At 40.8% G+C, this 22,611-nt stretch overlaps 1 protein-coding gene across 8 annotated transcripts in view; it reads right to left on the reverse strand.

Moving 5' to 3' along the window:
* The window catches only part of MOB3B (MOB kinase activator 3B), a 90,719-nt gene that overhangs the window by 12,899 nt on the left and 55,209 nt on the right, over nucleotides 1-22,611 (reverse strand). For all 8 annotated transcript variants that reach the window (XR_003529178.1, XR_003529181.1, XR_003529176.1 and 5 more), the window contains one exon: nucleotides 9,634-9,836. Coding sequence is in view for 2 of the 8 variants with exons in the window: in XM_027652566.1 (XP_027508367.1) it covers nucleotides 9,634-9,836 (203 nt within the window). In the remaining 6 variants the exon portion in view is untranslated. Of the gene's footprint in view, nucleotides 1-9,633; nucleotides 9,837-22,611 lie in introns of those variants that run through there.

The following is a 22,611-nucleotide window of genomic DNA, read 5'->3' on the forward strand; positions in this document are numbered from 1 at the left end:
AAGAAGAGCAAAGTATCAGCTGTTGTTGTTTCACAGTTAGTTTCTGCTTCTTCAGTGTTTCGCAACACTGAAGACATTTGTAGGGATAAGTTTCTTGAAAAATTTCCTGTTCTTGCTTTATTCTGGACTGTTAACTACAACCCTTTTTTCTTTGTATTAATAATCTCTTTGAGGCACAAATGTGGTGCTGTTTATTGCAAACTGTGAAATGTAGATTAATTTGGAGAAGCCCTTTTTATTCAAAAGGCTATAATTTACAGTCATTAGCTAAACTTTAAAAGAGGACTTATGTGGTGTCCTCCTTACCAGCAACAGACACCTGTACTTATGTACCCACAAAGGAGAGAACTGTATCAAAGCACCAGGCAGCAGAGAGGTTGGTTAATCCAGAGCACCAAAATGAACCACTTCAATCCCTCTGATGAGCAGATGACATATCGAAAATTGTCACTAGGAAAGTCCCTCTGTCTTGAGTTCAGTGCAGGTAAGGCAGCTGATGTGATAAAAACATGTATGTCAGAAATTATACACTAGAAAATCTGACAGAGCAGTGCATTTTATGACTCTGCTTTCTTTGAGCATCAAAGCTGATAATTCTACTTTTCAGCAGTGTTAAGTCCTAAAGTTCTCAATTCCCCTCTAATTACTTGGAGGACATGGGAAAGAAGGCATTTAGCTATGACTGGTTTCTTGTTTACTTAGTGATCAGATCCATTTCTTGAGAAATTCTCATCACTTGTTCACTTGTACAATGCAAAAGAAATCCTGTTGGAAATTATCACCATATTTGGATTTGGGGCAGGGAATGCTTGGTTTTTTTGTTGTTGTTTCCTCTTTGGTTTTTGCTTGGATTTTTTTTACAATTAAAAAAATACTGCTTTCTAGTTGGCATCAGTGACAAGCCTTGCCTGAATAGGAATGCTTTTACCAAAGCAAACAACCAGGAGAGGGGAAGAAAGAGAAATTATACCTCAAGCTGGTTTAGTGAGTGTGTATCTATATTTGGATAATACCTGAAGAAGTACTCAGTCACTCTACCACTTTGTGATGATAAAGCAACTATAAGCAGCAACCTTGCAGGAAAACTGAATTATTAGATAAATTAATGGTGTGAACAAAGAAGTATCTGAATTTTGAACAGTTTTAGAATAGTTGTATGCGCACATTACGTGCCGAAAGAGAACCACCGAAAGCACACACACACACACACACACACACTCTCTGGTAAACAACCTTTGACTCAGTTATCTGTATGTACAGTGCTATTCAGTTCCATCTAGTAGAGGGTATGGTGTGCAATTTTGTGGGAGAATAGACAAAGCCGTAACAGAGAAAGGATGGCAAAGTCGGGTGCCAGCTTCTTCAGAAGGAGCTGTTTGGGTTGTGCTTATCTGTTCTTAACAGAGTGGCAGGGAGTTGGCAGCTCTCCCTCTGAATGGTCCAATGTCAAGGCGTGAGAAAAGGAGAAGTTTTTCATACAGAAGCTTCACTGATACATTTTTTGGTCAGAATCTGTAAACAACAGATTATTTGGGCAAGGATCAGTTATTCTTCTGGAGCATGAGCAGCATCTATGACTCTGAACAAGACTAAACTTTACATGTTCCCTGCCTAAAGTTTAAGCCAGACAGACAGAGACACAACACACTGAGACACCTAGAAGGATAAAAAGCCAGAGATATCTTTAAAACAGTATGTTAATATTATTGTTGTCCTGCTTCTTCTAAGTGCTGTAACACAAGACACTTCAGAAGGATCTGAAGGGCTGTACTTTGACAGCAACGAGCAGTAGTCTGAAAGTAGAACTGGGTAGTTATAAAGGATAGTGAAAACAAGAACACGATGATTATAATGAAACTAGTTCTCCTGTACTTTTGAGCTAAAACTATCCTCTGCTGACTGACAAATAATTTATATTTCAGATTCTACTGATTTGTGGATACCTTCAGACCTGAAGACTGCAAGTGGACGTGTGGAGATAACGGACTGGAAAAGTGCAAACTCTAATTTTCAACATAAAAAAACCCAGCTAAGCAGACAAATCAGTGATTTGAAAAAAAAAATCCAAGTGAACTAAGAAAGGTATACTTTCATTTTAAATATACACTTGAAAAGTTTGTCTGCAGATGAAGTCTCATTTAAGCATCCTGTTTCACTCAGTCGTGCTTCGTCTGAGTGTACCTTTGTCAAAATGCCAGTACTTTGCCATGTTTTGTTAAACTTGGTACTGCTGAGTTTTCCACTGTGAGCACTGGATGAGGTTAGTGCCAGACATGCTACGTTTACAGTATTTCTACTATGTCTATGGCATTTCCGGAAAAGAATTGCCTGATGAGTAAACTTTTTTTTTGTGGTATAGACAAAGATGCAGCAAAGCTGCTAATTATTTTGTGAAAAGATGTAAACTAGATGTGTAGTAGCAGCTAATTGGGCCTCATGCACAGAGGCAAACCGACAGAGTGACAGAGCTGGGGGACTGATATTTATGCCTTTCTGTAGCCCTGGTAAAGCAAAAAGCATAAAAGAGAGGTTCTAAAGGGTTCACCTGAGCACCACGTGCCTACTCGGAAACAAACAGGGGACCTGGAGAAACTCATGTAAAAACAGAGACTTCTTGATGTGGTATTCTGACTTCTGTGTGATAGTTACTTTCAAATAGCTCCAAATATTACACCAAAATGTGATCAGAAATGAATGGAGGATTTTACACTGAGAATAATGGAGAATAAGGCAAGAAAATCCTACTGTTCTTGTTTATCCTGCAGATGAACTCCATCCTCATGGAGGTAATTACCAGCTTCACCATTTTTATACACTCAGCTCCACCGATGGTCACCACTTCCATCCCCAATACTATCCAGTTGCTACCATGGCTGATAGTCTCTGCATCCAAATAAAATCAACATGTCAAGAGTTAGCAGAACAGCACACAAAAGTAATATACTTTTCTATTTTTTCTCATTCAAGTGTAATTAATATTTTCTGTTCTCATTAAAAACTGTTTATAAAAACTGCCTCAGAGAAAAATATCAGTGTTTTCACAGGATGTGACATATAAAAAAACCAACTTCTGGAATATAAGCAAATTAGAGGGCCATATTCTGCTGTCTATTACCCCTGTCCACAGCGGAAAATTTCACTACCATCAATAGTTTCCAGTTATGTAGGAATCTGCTGGGAAACAAACTGATTTGCAATGTATTTTTGGATACTTCTGAAAGTGCACAGAAGAAAGTCTTTGCTCTGTAAGAAGACACCACACTGGTTAAATAGAAAAAAGACTGGCCTGACCAGGTGAAGGACCTTGCACTTGGCCTTGTGAACTCCACAAGGTTTGCACAGACCCACCTTGCAAGCCTGTCAAGGTCCCTCTGGATGGCATCCCTTTTATCCAGCACGTTGACTGCATCACATACACACGACCGCTTGGTGTCATCAGCAAACTTGCTTAGGGTGCCCTGGATCCCGCTGTCCATGATGCTGATAAAGATGTTAAACAGCACCAGTCACAAAACTGAGCCCTGAGGAACAGCACTCACCACTGGTCTGCACTTGGACGTTGAGCCATTGACCACAACACTTGGAGTGTGACCATCCAGTCAATTCCTTATTCACCTGTCCACCCATCAAATCCATGTCTCTCTAGCTCAGAGAGAAGAATGTGGTGGGGGACAGTGTAAAATGCTTTGCACAGCTCCAGGTAGATGATGTCAGTTGCTCTTCTCTCATGCACCAAATCTGTAACCCTATTGTTGAAGGCCACTAAATTTGTCAGACATGATTTGCCCTTAATGAAGCCATGTTGGTTGTCATCAATCACCTCCCTGTTTTCCATGTACATTAGCATAGTTTCCAGGAGGATCTGCTCCATGATCTTGCCAGAGGTGAGAATGACTGGCCTGTAGTTCCTCAGGTCTTTTTTATTTCACTTTTTAAAAACAGGGGTTATGATTCTCCTCTTTCCATCAGTGGAAACTTTATCAAACTGCCAGAGCTTCTTAAACATGATGGAAAGTGTCTTAGTCACTTGCTTCACCAGTTTCTTTAGGACCCATGGATGTATCTCATCAGGTTCCACAGATCTGTGCACCTTAAGGTGCCTTAGGTAGCCTCAACCTGATGCTTTCCTACAGCGTGTGGTTCTTCATTCTCCCAGTCCCTGTCTTTGCCTTCTGTGACTTGGGTGGTGTGGTTGAAGCACTTTTTGGTGAAGACTGAGGAAAAAAAGTTATTGAGCAGCTCAGCCTTCTCCTGGCTACCATGATTAACCATGCCCTGGGTAACTGAGTCTCCCATTTCCTTCCAGAGAGGGTCCACATTTTCCCCTCATCTTTTTATCACCAACATACCTACAGAAGCTTTTCTTGCTGCCTTTGATGTCTCTGGACAGATTTAATTCTATTAGGACTTTAGCTTTCCTTACCTGAAGGGTGATTCCTGTCTGCTAGGACACCCCCCCTGTCCTAACTTCCACCTTCTTCAGGCTTCTTATGTAGTTTGTTCAGGTGCTCCTTGTTCATCCAAGCAGGCCTCCTGGCATTTTTGCCCAACTTTCTCTTCATCAGGATGCATTGCTCCAGAGCTCGGAGGAGGTGATCTTTTAATGTTAACTAGATTTCTTATGCCTCTCCTTACTCCAGGGATTTATCATGTGGTACTCTACCAAGAAGATCCCAAAGGATCTTGGCCTGATGAGGCCAAAGTCTGCTCTCCTGAATTCCATGGTAATGAGCTTGCTGTGCACCCTCCTCTGTGCCTGAAGGATCTTGATCTCCACCATTTCATAGTCATGGATCCAGCCCAGGATGTCCTTGAGCTTCACATCCTGGCTTTTCTAGGTGAGAACAAGGTTCAGCATAGCACCTCTCCTTGTTGGTTTCTCTATCACCTGAAGAAGGAAGCTTTCAACTCATTCCAGGAACCTCCTTGGTTGCCTGTACCCTGCTGTGTTGCCTCTCCAACAAGTATTGGGGTGGTTGAAGTCCCCTCTGAGGACCAGGGTTTGTGATGGTGAGGCCACTCTGATCTGTCTGTAAAGGGTATCATCTGCTCGATCTTCCTGGTCAGGTAGCCTGTAGACATTACCCTCACAGTAATGTCACCTGTCCCTGCCCTCCCTTTAATCCCTGCTCTCCCTTTAATCCTGACCCATAAGATCTCGCTCAGCTCCTCATCCATCTCCAGGTGATGCTCCAGGCACTGAAATTCATCATTGACATAGAGGGTGACACCCTCTTCTCATCTTCCCTGCTTATACTTCCATTCTAATACTCCAGTCATAGCAGCTATCCCACCATATCTCCTTGATGCCAGTAAGAGCACAGCCCTGCAGGTATGTGCATGTCTCTAGCTCCTCTTGTTTATTCCCCATGCTGTACTCGTTTGCACAGTGGCATTTAAGTTGAACCCCATGGGAGTGTCAGGAATTCCTTTGTGGTGCTCTCCAGACGCTCTCCTCCTGACCGGTGATCCCCCTTCAGGCTCTGGGCATCTGTTGCTGGCACTAGCATCAAACTGGTAGGAGTGGGATGGACTGATGTTCCCTTCCCCTGGTACCTTTAGATTAAAGCCCGCCAGCTTGGCATTCTTATGGCCAAAGATGCTCTTCCCCTTCTCTGACCGACATCCCTCATCAGCCCCTGGTAGACCAGGTTTCTCAAAGCTTGCTCACTTCCTCTTTTTAGCACTGTAGTTCCTAAAGCAACAGCAAAGCAAATCAGTGAACACCAAGTTAAGGAACACAGGAAGTTTTGGTCTTTTCATTTCTTTTGTATGTGGTAAGGATCCAGTTTGTTGCTGAAGGTAGGAAGTAGAAGTAGGAGCAAGCTCTACTCTCAGTACAACTCATTTCGTGGCACCAGGGTACTTTGCAAACACTGTTAAATTCAGGCTCACTAGACTTTCGTCAAATGCTAAATATTTTTATATTCCACATAAGAAGAATCATGAAGAGAGCTACTACACAGAGATACACAAAAAAACCTAAAACAAAATTGGAAACAGAAAGTACATATGACTTACACAGATTACATATGACTTACTTAGAAAAGGATGCTTTGTACTGGGCAGGGTTTTGGTAGCAGGGGGTTATAGGGCTGACTTCTTGTGGCAGGAGGCTATAAACTGTCCTGTGACAGCCATCTACTTCCAGCTGCTCCTGAAACCACTGCAAATAAACCCACCAAGTGCCAAAATTTCAACTAGAGAAGCACACAGTGCCTATCCACACAGATATTTAAGAAAGCAGGAGCTGTTAAAAGAAGAGGACAAATGGTGGCACTGTTGGGATGTGGTTGGAGACATACTCTTGAAAGGAAGAGTCGTGTGCCAGAGCAGGTATATCCCTGAAGGAACTGTGGGTCATGGGCAACCCGCACCAGAGCAGGGACACCCTCCCACAGTAAAACCTAGCTGGAGTGGGGAAAAACAAATAATAAGAAGGAAGCAACACATACATACATCCCCCCACCTCCTGCATTGCCCCCCACCAAAGAGATTAGGAGTAGCTGAATGTAATGTGTAGTAAAACCAAGGTGAGTTGAGATCCAAAAGCAGGGAGGAATTTTTTACTGAATTAGAGTCTGGGGAAGAAAAGTGTTTCTTCAACAAGTGTTTCTGTTTAATTGGGTTTTTTTCCTCAATATCCAGATATGTAATCAAAAGTTTTTTGTTAACTGGCAATAAATTAAGTAAAATGCCACAAACCAAGACTGTTTTGCTCATGATGTCCTTATAAAGTTACAAGGTATACGTCTTTAATACAACATACTATGAAATATGCTGATAGAGAAAAGAGATCACAGGAAAGAAGTAGAGGGCCATTACTTGTCGTAGTTGCACTACAGTTTGAACAGTAAATTTATGTGCTGAGGCAGCTGCATAAGGATTCTCACCAAAAAGCATGTTTAGATGCCATATTTGAAGTTGATAAGCAGTCATCTACACAGGGTGAGGGTGGGATGGAGGTAATAGGTACCTCTATGCTAGGAAGTTTTGGCCTTGGAAAGAGGCTCAAAAGTGAATTAGGGTGAACTACTGCCACTGGAAAATAAAGCTGCTTACACAGAGAGCCAGCACAAAGCAGATGACACATCTTGAAGCCCAAAAAGTTTTTTTCCTGATAGCCTTCCCACGAAGGCATGCCTTAAAGGTCTTCTGAGAGCTCTCATGGTCCTGCCTTGTCTATCTGTTAGTTGCAGGAAAGGACAGATACGCTTTCAGACTTCTTCTTTTTCCCTAAATTAACCAAGTGGACACATGTTTTTCCTTCAGAACCCCCTCTGGGGTCAATGACCACGTCACTTTCCTTTTTTGTGCCCTCATAAAACAACTCCATGAAAAAGTCAGGAATCTGTCAAATTAACATACTGGTGGGGATGGGAAAATGAAATGCAGCATTTTCAGCTACAGCCTTCTCTTTCATTGTGGAAAGGGCAAGTTATGCAACTCCCAGAAGGGAGGGAGAACCATAATTGACTTATTTGCTTCATTTCATTTTATAGCTACTGCACTTGGTTGCAAAAGGCTGATAAAATCTATTTAAAACATAGAGCATAAGTCCTGCAGACTAATATTATGATTCATCTACTGCCAACTTCCCCAATTATTCTCCCTTCTTAAAGTTATGTTGATAAATCAGTTGTCTTCCCATTTATTAAAGCATGTGGCAGTCTGTTTATTTAATCATGTCTTGGCCCATTTTCTAATAAAGGGAGATAATGTGGGCTCATTTCCTGTCACAGTGAACCTGGCAGACGACAGGTTGTCCTCAACCACCACATTAAAACTCAAGATTATTTGTAATGTCTGCTTTGTCTGATAACTCCTTCCCTTCTCACTTCTCATCTGAAGAGAAAAATACAGACTTTGTTTTTTTCTGCATTTCTGCACTGCTGACATCCACCCAAGTCAAGGACAGGTAAAGGGAAACAGGTGAAACATTTTTCCAGGAGATGGTGCATCCCAGTAAAGTCAATAATACTGTATCATATTATGATCCCACAAATAATTTTGTGAAGGGATGGAATGCTGAAATGCAAAGAGAAAGCACAGGTGAAACACATTTCTAGCTGGTTCTGCAGCTGGACTTGGCCCACCTCCTGGACCACTCTGGCCCCAAACCTTCACCTGTCATCTTAGTGCAGGACTACTGCAAACCACCAATTGCAACATTAAATAATTTTTATGTTCTCTGTATTACAAGCAAGCAAAGTTCTTATATCAGCCTTAAGATCACCTCTATTCCTGTCTCTGAGATACCCTGCTTTCGTATCTTGCTTGTGATTCACCCTCAGTATTTAACAGCTATAGCTAATTTAGGATCACTAGTCTGGCAGAGAAATTCTCTTTTGCAGGGCCTTCTTCTATCCCTTAGGACACACTTAGATAGCATATTAAATTCTCATATGTAGAAAGAAACCATAGATACATTTCAACTTATCAATACAAGCCACATTAAAGTGCCTTTCAGCGGGCTTTGTGAACGGTTGAAACCAAGATGATCCATTCTACCTCACTTCACGGGCACTCTTCCAGTCAGCATAAGCATATACAAGAACCACACCTGCAACAGCTGCAGTTCCTGCAGAAACACAGGCAAACATCGCTTTGCCACACTTTTAGAATTGTTTCATATCAACTATGCTATACTTGTCCTTTCAGTGTGCCTTTCTGTCGAACAACTGAAAATGTCATGTGGGCCCGGGTAGCCCTTTCTAGGCGACACATCTTTGAGCGGGGATTTGGACTACAATGCCAGCCAACACCTCAGCTGTTCTGTGATTCTGCGTAAAAAAAATAATTTAAAAAATCCCATTTTTTCCAGCACTTCATAATAAGCTGTATAACACAGTATTTTCCAAACTCTGACCTATGGAGAAAAGGCTCCCTGATCCCTTTTAAAATTGGCTAAATGCCCACAGTGAGGATTTGAACATAAACTGCTTTCTGAATTATGTCTTACTTTTCCTTCTCTGTTTTTATTTTCATTTTATTTTGCTTGCATTTGCAACCAACAACATAAGCAGTTCCATTTCTGGAGTCTTACTTTTGGAAGCAGTGAATTTAATTTTAATCTATATCAGTCTACAAGGAAGTGTCTGGTTTTGTTACACTGCTAATTATCTGAACCTTTGTCTGACTCCATCTGCCTCACTTAAGATTCAGTGTGAGCTCTGGAGCTAACACAATACCTTCACAAACACCTACTTAAAGACTAACAAAACCCCTCACAATTCACCTTTATATAGATAACTATCCCCTTCACATGCATTCAAGTGACTGCTATGACTGCCATGCTACCACCAATCAATGAAAAAAGACAGAATAAAATTATATATTAAATATATAGTGCAGGAAGAAGACAAATGAACTTCTGTTTTCAAATGGCAGGATTTCCCATTTTGTACTTTTCCACACAAAACACATTACACTTTTCTCTTTTTACTGAGCTTCACACAAATACTGCAGCAGACGGAATAGGTCTGTGCACAAAGGCAGAGTTCATCCCTTTAAATTTCCAGTGTTGAACCACAGACCTTATTCCCAGAGGAAACTCACTGCAAAAAGTGTGAGAAAAACTCAGTGAAGGGAGGAGAAGAATTTCCAAGAGCTTTTCCCCAAACCCACACTTACCAAAGGCTCTAGTTCTTTGCGGTCTATGAGGTTGAGCTCTGTCACAAAGTAATAAAAGTGCTTGTAACAGGTATTGATGTGGGCCTCAGCCCCCATGAGGATGATACGGTCAAAGTGATGGATGTAGACATGAACAAACACACGGAAAAGCCGACAGAGAATCTTCTTGCAGATCTGAAGGAAATTCTTTGGAAAGGGAACACCTGTGAATAAAGAAGGCAGGGTTGTCATAAAAATCCTGTCATCTTCACAGGACAAGAGCTTTGGAGCAAAGCGTGAGATTTTAACTGCAAACTAGGGTATGACTTCCTAGGCTTCCTTTCCAATCCAGAAGGTCACTTAATGCACACATTTATCTGACGGCTAGCACTAAAGATAACCAAATACTTAAGTAACTTTAATGGATCAAGACTAACAAGCACTGGTCCTTTGTTTCCCTGCATAATTTAATGGAGGAACATCCAGTATCGTAACATTCAGAAATGTGATTTTGACTGCAGTGCACACCAACCCATTAACATCAATGGCTTCACATCACGAGGTGGCTGTTCCCCAAGCTGATACATACAGAGCTCTTCCTAGAAGTAATAGACACTGTTCACCTTACTTAACACCAGCATTTCACAGCACCAAATTTAATAACAAATTTGAAATAACTGACTGAAGGATAGACCCCTTTGCTTTCAATTTTCTTCCAGTTATATATACCAATCTGCTTGTTCCTTTAAAAGAAAAATTCTTTCAAGAGACACAAGAACAGTCCTAAAACACCTTAGAAGTTCAACTGCTTCGTAGCTGGAGACTCCAAAGCACCTGCAATAATAAAAAGCTAGGCATCCACAATAGTACCAATAATTCCTTCAGAACTGCCCTTCATAAAAGATTGATCTTGCATGGTATTGTATGCCACTGAGCTGTCTCCAAAAAAGCTTAAAGGTTCATCTCCTTCCATGATTGTCCCTCTGACATGATGACTTCAGTTTCACGCTTGGAACTCTACTGCTGCTTTGCTTTGTTGCAGCATCTCCTGACTTTCTGGTTATAGTTCATGTTTGAATTGGATTTGAACCACATAAATGTAGTTATTACTTCTTAAAAAATAAAAGTAAACCTCGCAACCAACCAGTTGGTTTTACTCCCTAAAAGCCCAGTTCATGCTCTGAACAAGAAAAACATTTATTATTTGCAGAAAGAAGTTGGAGATACTACATTAAAAAACTGCAAGTTTTCTCATTTTCACATTTTAGTCTCCTGTTAAATATTGCTCAGCTCTCATAGGAATGGTGAATTAATGGACAGACTGCAGAGTTCCATCGAGGGTGATGTGAGAACACACAGTGAGAATTTCCATATCAAAACCAGATTTTTGACCGCAGATGACACAAATTATCAACTGTGGCTGTAACCAGTCTGGGTCCCATCGACATAAACATGCACCAGGGAGGTGCCAGGATATATCTCCTGTGGATTTGAGTGACCATTGGTGTGTCTGTTAGCATGTGAGTGGGGAAGTACATCAGCCTGCAGGAGTGCCCTGTTCAGTGTATCCCTGAACTGCCTCTACATTTGCCATTGTTGAAGTGCAAATAATGTTGGAAAATGTCTTCGGGATTTTGGCTTGAACTGTGTTCACCAGGGGAAATCCTTCTGAGATAATTTCAAGTAGCTTTAGAAATGCAGTGCAGCCCTTCTTATTCCTGATACATAAACCAGCTACGTCTATTAAAGCACAGCTACTTTATCTTCTTAAGAAACGTTTGCTTTTCGTTATCACATCCATTCATTTAAATGCTAAAGGTATTATGGAAGGTCACAGAGGAGAAGGCCTGAATGCTCAAGACATGAACTGAGACATGGTTAAACTACAGAAATGACTGTATGTACAGATGTCTTGGCAATATTTGAATCACAACTCCACAAAATTAGCCAAGCACCTGGATTGTAATAAACAATTGTTGTTATTTCCAAGGGCAAAATAAACACAGTTTATCAAAAACATAACAGAATCTCCAGTTAGTTGCTTATTAACCCAGGAGGATCACGTTCCAGCCATCAAGCATGGCTAAATTCAGAAATGATTACAGCAGCAGCCTGCTTTACGTTTTTGTAAAATCAACCCAAACCAGAAATTTAAAAATATACCCAAGAAAATGTTAAGTCTTAAAAACAGGGGTAGGGGAATAGCTGGCACTTTTCACTGCAAGCTGGTTCACTGAACTGAGAGATAAATTCTTGAAAGCACTGTATTTTCTGATCCAGAACAGATATGACCCAAAAATGAAGAATAATTAGTTTTATCTTCTATGGGCTGACATACTATTGTTACTGAAGAATATTCCTGTAATAAAGACATCCATACTTCTGTATTAACTGACTGAAACAAGGTGAATAAACGAAGCTGACAAATTCTTTAACTTCCCTGCAGCCCATGTTCCCACTCTACAGTTACAGGTAGTAAGTGCACAGGCCACAGAGCACTGCTTCTGCTGCAAGCAAGGGCTTTCATCTGACAGCTTTTTGGATGTGTTAGGCAGTAAATTTGAGGACATGTGAGTAACACATAGAAAAAAAAATATGTGGTATAAAACAGCCCAGGATGCATAATAAACTTACTGTGTTCCCACTGCTCCTCACATGCATCAAGTTTTCAGACATGTTGTGGTGGAATTTCTCCAGTTTTGCAAAATTATTTCATTTACTCTCAAATAAACAGTGAAACATTGCTACTATCACAAATATATCACCTAGGTACATCAGAATAAGTAATGGTTCTCTGACTTCTCTCTCCTTCCTGTAAAACTGATTTACAAACTGATATGGTGGCCTAAAAAGTCAAAAACTTTCTCCTAGTATCACTGAACGCAGTTGGTAGCTGTGTGGTGAGACTCCTCAGCTTTGGAGAGCCTGTCAGGCTGTCCCTCTGTTCCTGGCATACAGAGGAGGTTCAGTGTCTAGTCAGCATCTAGGTACAAATGAGCATATGGAGGTGGCTGCAGCCCTATACTGAACATACACTCTGCTGCTCTTTGCATTCAAAACTAGACGTTATTCTGACCTCAATTACAACAGAATGAATCCAAAGTAATGTCATCAAAATTGAAAAATTCAGAGCAAAATGATTCTAGATTTATATTCTGAGGTCAAAATTTGGCCTAATGTTTTGTTCCCTCTGTAACTGCTACAGTTATAAATAAATCAACCACAGAACATAGTTATTACAAGTGGCTCTTGGGAACAGACTAGCTTAAATTTAGATCTTTTAACTTGTTAAGGAGCCTGTTCGTTGTCCTTCAGCTCAGCCACAGTAGCCTTCACCTTAAGAGTCACAGAATCACTGAAGTTGAAAGAGACTTTCAAGACCATCCAGTCCAACCGTCCACCCAGCACTGTCACTATAATCCCTAAACCCCTAAACACACCACTCAGCACTGAATCCAGATGCCTCTTAAACACCTCCAGGGATGGTGACTCCACCACCTCCCTGGGCAACTTATTCCAATGCCTGACCACTCTAATAGGGAAAATTTCTTTTCTAATATTTAATCTAAATGTCCCCCTCCTCAGTTTAAAGCCATTTCCTCTTGTCCTCTCACTGTAGCATGGCAGAAGAGACTGGTTCCCACCTGGCTACAGCCTCCTTTCAGGGAGTTGTCAAGAATGATGACAACCCCTTGAGGCCCCTTGAGCCTCCTCTTCTTGAGACTAAACAAACCCAGCTCCCTGAGCCATTCCTCATAATGACCCTTCACAAGCCTTGTTGCCCTTTGCTGGACATGCTCCAGCACCAAAATGTCCTCTCTGAAGTGAGTGGCCCAGAACTGGACGCAGCACTTCAGATGTGGCCTCATTAGGGCTGAGCAGAGGCAGGGGGATCACATCCCTCAACCTGTTGGCCACAGTTTTCCCAACACTGACTACTCCTGATAAACTCCTTTTCTTCTACATGCTTGTTTATGACCTCCACAATGAGCTGTTCCATCACCTTTCCAGGGATGGAAATAAGGCTGACTGGCCAGTAGTTTCCCAGGTCCTCCTTCTTGCCCTTTTTGAAGATGGCAGTGACATTGGCCTTCCTCCAATCATCAGGCACCTCTCCTGTTCTCCATGATTTTTCACAGATGATGAAGAATGGCAGAGCAACAACATCTGCCAGCTCCCTCAGCACCCACAGATGCATCCCATTGGGGTCCGTGGATTTATGGGTGTTAAGTCTGTCTAACCCAACCTACTACAACCCAGGGGAAGTCTTCCTTTCTCCAATCTTCTTGTACCTCCAAGGTCTGGGACTCCTGAGAGCCATGCTCAGCAGTAAAGACTGAGGCAAAGAAAGTATTCAGTAATTCCACCTCTTCTGTGTCTTCCATCACCAGGATTCAATAGCAGCCCCTTATTTTTCCTCACCTTCCTTTTGCTGATGATATACTTGTAGAAGTCCTTCTTGTCCTTTGATGTCCTTTGCTAGACTCAATTCCAAGTAGATCTTGGCCTTCATTGTCACATCCTTGCATACCTCGACGATGTTCCTACAGTCCTCCCATGTGGCCTACCCGTTTTCCATTTCCTGTAAATTACTGGGAGCTCCCTGCTCATCCATGCAAATCTCCTGCCCCCTTTCCCTGATTTCTTCATCATGGGGATACTCTAGTCTTGAGCTTGGAGGAAGTGGTGCTTAAAGGTTGACCAGCTCTCTTGGACTCCCTTCTCTTCTATGCCACATCCCATGGTATTCCTCTAAGTAGGTCTTCGAAGAGGTTGAAGTTAGGTCTCCAGAAGTTTAGGGTTTTGCTTCCCTCACGCAAGATCTTGAGTTTCACCATCTCATGATTGCTACAGCCAAGGCTGCCTCCAACCTTTACATCTTCAACCAGTCACTTCTGGTTTGCTAGCACATGATCCAGCAACACACATTTCCTAGGTGGCTCCTCCACCACTTTTATCAAAAGTTACCTTCAATAATCTGCACAGGCTGTGTGTGCTGGGCCCTCCATGAATATCAGGGTGTTGAAGGCCCTGAGGAGAACTAGGACCTGTGACCATGAGGCTCTTTCCAGCTGCCCACAGAAAGCCTCATCAACTCCTCCTCATGATCAGTTGGTATATAGTAAACACTCACAGCAGTGTCACCCATATTAGCCTGTCCCTCAGTTCTCACCCATAAACTCTCAAGTCGTTCAGCTGTCCCTGGGTAGAGCTCAATACATTCCAGCTGCTCTCTCACATAAAAAGCAACTCCACCACCCCGCCTCGCTGACCTGCCCTTTCCAAAAAGTGCATACCCATCCATGACAATATTCCAGTCATGGGAGCTATTCAATCATGTCTCAGTAATTGCAATGAGATCATGGTCCTGCACATTGATTTCTAGTTCTTGTTTATTCCCTATGCTCTGTATATTTGTATACAGGCATTAATAAATATATTATACAAATAATAATAATAATAATAAAATTAAACAACCAGATTCCTGAGAGGTATAAGAGGATTCACCATAACCAAAAACATCCTTGATGTGGTTAGCCCTTTGATCCTCAACTTGAGAGGCACCACGGAACATCTGTCACTGCACTGGTTGGTATGACCTACTCCCCAGGGGGAAGCAATGGAAAAGCATTGCCACTTTGGACCCCAACTCTGAGTCCTTCAGTTTAAAGCCTGTCTCACCAAACTGGCCAGCCTGCTCCCAAAGATTCTCTCGCCCTTTTTAGACAGGTGGATCCCATTTCTCACTAACAGACTACAATTGCTAAAGCACAACCCATTGTAATAAAAACCAAACCCTTCTCAACAACATCAGACACAAGAACATTGATCTGCACTATGCATCTGCTTCAGGCTGTCCTGATTCCTTTAACCAGGAGTATAAATGGGAAGATGATGTGGGCACCAATGTTTCTCATCTGCCTCACCAGGCCTTTATGGTTTTCCTTGATTCTACCTATTTTTTTGGCTTGTGGTGTCATTTGTACCCACATAAAAAGGAATAGCGGGTAGTAGGCCATGCTCTTGACAATTTGGGGTGCCCTCCTGACAACATGATGAATCTGAGCCCCTGGGAGGCAGCAAACTTTTTATGACTCTCTATCAGGCTGGTAGGTGGGTATCCCAGTGCACCTTAACAGACAGTCACTCACAAGGATCACTCCATGTTTCTTTTCACAGTAACCACCATGCACTGCTGGTGCAGGTTCTCCCTTTTGGCCTTGTTCATGGACATCTAGAGCCTTTAAAGCATCATATATGTTTTTGCACCACAGCAGCATACTGGAAAAACCACATTGTTTCCCCTGACTCCCCATATTCCTTTAACCTTTTTGCTTCTGTTTACTTGCTGGAAAAGGTTACTCCCCACAATGAGCAGGGTTACAACTTCCAAAACTCAACTTGCCTGATCCACTTATGAACTTTTTAACCGTCAGAAAATAGAGGGATTTTCTGTTTCTTTCTTGAATTGGCCAGATTTAACCCAGGCTATCGACTTCATTCTTTACATGTTCTTAATTTGCTATCAGGTGATCTGCTCCTGTGCTGGAGTGAGCATCCAGATCTAATCTATCCATCATCAAACAGACATACAGCATAGTGCTGGCAAAATAAATCATGACACTGATCTGTTTTCTTACTTCTTTGTGTATTCCACATACATAACTGCAGAGAGTGTCATGGCCTTCCCCTCATGACATTCACTCCCTGAAGGCACAATTATGACTGCTATCAGCTCACAAAGCTGGTCACAATGACATGGGAAAGTGTGCTGACCATCTTATGCAGTGATTAGCAGTAAGTTAATGGTCTGCTGATTTAAAACACAGATGTTTTAATGTCATGATGGAGGTCCTAATTTAAATCCCGCTGATACAAAAACTGTTCTTAGTACGATGAAAAAAAATAAATGGTGCTATAAGAGACACTCAAAGTTAAAGCAACTAAATTAGGTGGGGTTAAAGGAAGGTAACTAAAGGTTTGAGATGAATGCAATAGGCAAAAAGTTTATCTCATCTGACATATGACAATCTTGAATCTTCTTGCTCCAATACACATTACAATCTCCCTATAGATGGTCAATTGCACAGGTTAGAGATGAAACAGAAGAAGAGTCATTATACAGCTGGTCTTTATGGCCTGATTTTCTCTAGGCAAGAGTCAGAACCTATAAGGTCACAGAAAGATAATACTGAGGAACCAGAGAGAATAACCCAGCCTTTTGGCTGTATGTTACATGTGGTTCTCAATTGGTTCACACTTCTGCCTGCAGCCTGCAAGGAAAATGACTCCCTAGTTAAATCTTTGGTGATGCCAGATGCATGAGCACTTTTGATGTTCAGTATTTGTGTGGTCTGAAGTCTTGTTTTACTCAAGGGAAGCTGGTAAGTCCTTTCGCAATTGTGCATAGAAATTTTGCTGCACATTTGAAAGTCCTTTTTCAGGCCACAATCATAATTCATTCTTTTTTAAAAAATACACATGGGAAAAAAAAAGAGACTGAGTTCTCCACTGGCAAAAGCATTGACACTGTACTACTGCAAATGCAGCTTAAAAGCGAAACAACCTGGTAAAGTAAGAATCATTTCCAATTTTGTAATAAGTAGCAAGAAAACAGCATTACCGGAATCTAACAGTGTGGAGAAGGCAGCTGCACAAAACCCTTCTGCTCATCCTCCCATGTACCCAAAGCACAAGAATTTGCAAAATATGTCCTTTGCTGCAAAAACACCTATCCTGATCTAAGCTGATGTTTAACGTTATCGCAATGTGCCAGTCAAGGAACTGTCTGTCCAAAGGACAATGAAAACAATGTCAGTTTTGCTGGACTTTATTCCTCACATAGATAAGCAGACAGCTGCAAAATATTAGAGGTAAACTAGACTACCATGTACCTACATCCTCATGATACTGCCCTCCCTTCTGCTGTCAGATCAAAGAGAGCAGAAGAAAGGAAAACACTCTTGAGATTATATGGCTTTTTAAGCAAAATGATGTACTTTTCTCTTTTTAAGTGGGATTACTTCTAACAGTGTTACTCTTGAGAGAATAAATCAGCAGGCAAGTCCACTGTCAGTTGTTCAATAAAAGTATTCACGTGCTGTTCTGGAGAGAACTCTAAATGGAGTAGGTTACAAATCAGAAAACTGTTGGAAGCTTTGCAGTATTTGAACATACATAAAAGCTCTCTCTGCTGCTGTATTTCAAGAAATGGGTGATGGCACTAAAATGTTCCATTTAATTGCTAATTTCACCAGAAGACAAGTCTTATAATGCAAATACTGGGAAACAGCTAAGTATGCAAAGCATCACAATTGACTGAAATGAGAGGACAGAGACCTAAATTCCTGCCCTGCATAAGCCAGATCCCTTGGATTTTATGCAAATTTACAATGGCTGTTACTTGAATGCAATCTTACCTCCTCCTCATAACTGATTACTTCTGCTTCTGCAGATGAACAGAAAAGAAGCATTGCAATGCCAGAGAGAACACTCTTGCCTGTTCCAAGCAAGGCTAGTTTTACCCCAGATAATAATTAGGCTGATAAAGCCATTAGAATAGATCTATAAACCTTCAAGGCAATGAGAACACTGCCATAAAAAGCTGCGTAGTCGTGATTATGTGTCAGTGTAACTCAACCGCCCTGGAAGATCCATCTTCACCATAGTAACAAAATGAGGTCTGTTGGATCACTGTATTTGAGTAACTTTGTATGGCATACATACCTACATATATATATATATATATATATATATTCTAAATTAGCTTGGAGATCCATTCGGATAATTTAGAGAACAGAAACTATAGTACAGGTGAACAAAATGTATCCTCTTCTGGGACAGGAGGTGTAGCAGCCATTTGGCAGTGTAACAGCTTAGGATGGGAAAAAAGAGTTTATTAACCCAATAAAAGAACATAAGGAAAAAGTAAGTTCATACAACACTGGAGCCTGGCCAAGTTATCAACGGAAAAATGTTTCTCCTCACCTGGTAGAGGTTTGTTAATAGCTTTGTTCCTACAATACTTGTCATGGACTGACAATTTCTGGGTAACAATATGGTTTTGGCTTTCCACACTAGGTGCTGAGTCCATGCTGATTTACAACAGCACAGCCTAGAATAAAGTCAAGTGTCCTTGGAGAAAATTCTGCAGGCTGATGAACAAGAATCAGTTGAGGCTTTCAAATCTGCTTTCATATGTTTAACTATTTTTGCTTTCACGATATTGCTTTTATGATATTGTTAAAGGGTGGTAAAACTGAATGAACCTATCAGTGAAGAAAAAAGAGCCAGGCAGCCCCCTCCCAGCACACTCAAGCACTCCCAAACATCAGAATGCTAAGCCAGATTCACCCTTCAGAAGAAGTAACTGCAGCTTGAGCTACTCTGTCTTCAGGTACTGCCAGTCCATGCTCTTGTTCAACTGAGGATCTTCCCAGGCACTCGAAGTTTTGCTTCCCTTGTTTTCTCAGAATTGCCTTACTGGAAGAGGCAAGAGTTTCTCCCTTCCATGCAAACACTAATAGAATGATCAGCACATGCCCAGTATGCACTGGTTGCATCAGGTTCAGTTCCAAAGGCTTTGGTGACTGCTTTCATTTCAGACCAAGGCCAGAGAAAGTAGTGTTGTCTGCCTTTTACATATCGCTCGTTTTTTTTTTTTTTTGGCAGTATTTCCAGAGCTAAGAACACTTAAAGCTCTTTCTACTGCTTTGAAGGGAAGTATACTTATCAACAGAAAACTGATGAATCTGGGCAGTACTCTTCACGTCATCTCGAAGCCACTGTGCTGAAAGGAAGAGAAGACTTGCAGTGGCAGAAGGCAAAAGAAGACATAGCATGACTGTAGCCCAGTGGGTCAAGTCCTGATTCTTGAACTGCTCCTGTATTTTGCAGTAAACATTCATCTGAAGTAAATATTCATCTCATAGAAGAAAAGCCATTTCAAATCACTCTGGAATAGGAGCCAGAGTACACAGAACTTTACATTCACAGATGATAGCACTTTCCAAGAAATTTCAGGTTATGTCAGCAAGCACATGCACACACTTAAAAATTCACGCAAGGAAAACACTCCCACACACTCATACAGTGAAGGCTGCATTAATTGACAGGTTTTGGATCCAGCATAATTCCAAAAGAGGAATTAAAGTCACATAAAGAGGGTTTGAATATTTTGAATGCATATGCCTCTATAAGACTATCTTTACTGTTAAAGTATAGGCCAATGATGCTTGGATTTACAAGGTACACAAAACCTACTATTGCCCATGCAAAAGGAGCCACTAGCATTTAAACAGATTATTCCAACATGTCATGAATAGATAAGATCCTCTCTTCAGATGCCTAGGGCTCCATCTGGTACCTGGAAATCAAAAGAAGCTTTGCCACTAATTTAATTGAAAATTAGTCTGAAAAATCAGTAAGAAAGAGTATCCTACTTCTTTTAAAGAGAGAAGATAAGCAGAATAATAATTTTTAATGTCATTATCAAAGCATAATTACAGAAACAATCTGAAAGGTTGAATTAACTTGACCTTAACCAATGACTTTTGCAAGATTCATCTGCTAAGAAAAATTTTGAAAAAAAATAAATCAATAAACATCAAATGCCCTACTGGATCAAAAGCTTTCAAAGAAAACAAATAAAAGAGTTATTTTAAGACATAACTAGTCAAAAATAAGTTGATTTGCTCTATTATCAAACCCAGCTCAGAAAGGGAGGCACTCTGATTTGACCAGAGTAATAATATCTCTTCCTCAGATTTATTAAAGGGTTAATACAATCTGAGTCCTTCCCTAACTCAGCATCCATCATCCAATTTCCATTCACCACAGCTTTGACTATAAAAGATTTTTGACAGCCTCAACCACTACCTTTAGAAGAAACTCACTAGGCCCCACTAGTCATGGGCAACATCATCTTATCAGCCGATCTTTTAACTACTATATAAAGAACATTTCTACATTGTAACACCTTCAGCTGCATGAACTCTGCTTTGGGTCTTGAAAACTGTCTGTAAACATTTACCGTTATTCCATTTCATGTCTACTGAATATCATAGAAGTGAAAGGAAAGTTAGGACAAAGATTATTTTAGCTTAATATCTTTTTCTAGAAGTTAGAAGCTAGTTCTCAGGAATTAACTATTGCTTCATTGACAAGAAGAACAAGAAAAGTCACTAGGCCTTAATTTTCATAAATGGAAAGCTTCAAGAAATTCAAACAGAGAATTATACGATGTTTCTTCAGGGTGCCTGTTTTCCACACAAATCAGTAAAATATGTCTTTATGAGAAACAGCATACACCTCCCACTGCACACCTCAGACACACAGTGGGTACCAGTTACACTTCTGCTTTTCCCTTCCCCTGGTACCTGAAACTGAAACGCTGGTCAGATCCTCACATTGTTTTCATTACATGGGGACAATATAACTGAAGGTGGAACTTATGGGGATTTTTTTTGTTCATTTCAGCACAGTTATAGAAACCTGCAGTAAGACCACACACCCTTACACCAGGCAAGGCTGACTATTCCACTTCAGTAATAGAGCTAAACATACACTTTTGAGTTTAACGCTAATCATCTGAGTAGCAAACATTCATTTCTCTTCATGTTTAATGTCTGTGCATTTTTACCTATAGGTTTAACTTTATGTGATCTCTGCCACTGCTCATACGGTGTATGACATCAATTACCTTTTAAGTTGATGGGTATGTATATAGAGACACCTAACTAACACAGCCTGAAAGCTAAGACATCAAAGGACAGATAAAACTTCTGTGTAAAACCTGACAAAGAGCTGGCAGCTTTAGAGGTATCTGGACACTTAGAATTTCCTGTCTCTAAAACAGGATGAAGGCTGAAGGTGGTCTTGGCTCAGCAACTATCCTTAAGCATAGACCCTGCAATGTGATAGAAATCAGCATGCATACTGAAATTGCCATGGAGTTTAAGCTTAAACTAACTTAGTAGCTAACTTAAGATTCTTTTTTTTTTTTTTAAGTTTGCTTACTTTTAGGTAAGTAAAGCTTAAAATCTACTGAAAATTATGCTTTCTGATTTCTGGGTGATCCATGTAGAAAAATGTACATTGCTCAGAACTGGAATGGAAAACAATGAGGTTGCTCTATCACAGTATTTGCAAAAAGGACAGTTGTAGTTCTCCACAAAAATACAAGCTCTAGGAAGAAATGGAACAACTATTCTCCATTGATCATTTCTGCATAAAGCTTTACACAGACTCCCTATTGGATGCTGCATAAAATGTCTGTGGACAGTTTTTTCTTCCAAAATAACACAATTAGTATGCATGGAAGCCCAGGAAAATTACATTCAGAATTCCACAATTTCCTATGATTGTACTGTCTGGCCAAACCTTCCTTCAAAGAAGCAAGGTGTACCTTAAAAAATAAAAAAAAATCTTAAACAAGTTGGTTGCTTTGTTCTTGTAAAACTAGAGGAGCTGCTGCACTATGGGATGTCTGTTAAACTCCTACATTTGTAAAGTGGTAAAGCTTCTTAAAGTAATTCAGTGCACATGAGGTGAAAAGTGAAAGTTATATGGGATGTCCCAGTGTTACAAACATTTCTCATTGCAGTGTTACAAAATTTCTTACCTTTCTATTACCACCCTTGAAAATCTAATATGATTATTAGTAATAAAGCTTGTAAGGGTGTGTGGGGGAAGCCAGTTGCATTCACTGCTCCATGGAGCACTGCATCAATAGCACAAAAGATCTACTACACTGTCAAACATAAAGGAGATTTTCAGCTTACCATCCACAAATGTGTCTGTCTTCTACGAAACTTTCAGCTCAGGCAGACAGACCATGCAGCACAGCAGATCAATAGGCTATTACTGCTTCAACCTGTCACCCCACTCCCTTCACACACTTTCCTATTATTATGATATACTGATCTACCTCTAAAAGTTAAATCAGTGCTGGTTTACTGGAACATGCTGAAAAGTGCAGCATTCTGGGGCACTGGTTCA

Source organism: Corapipo altera, unplaced genomic scaffold (assembly GCF_003945725.1).
Source record: "Corapipo altera isolate COAL_440 unplaced genomic scaffold, ASM394572v1 61286, whole genome shotgun sequence".
Classification (NCBI taxonomy): Eukaryota; Metazoa; Chordata; class Aves; order Passeriformes; family Pipridae; genus Corapipo; species Corapipo altera.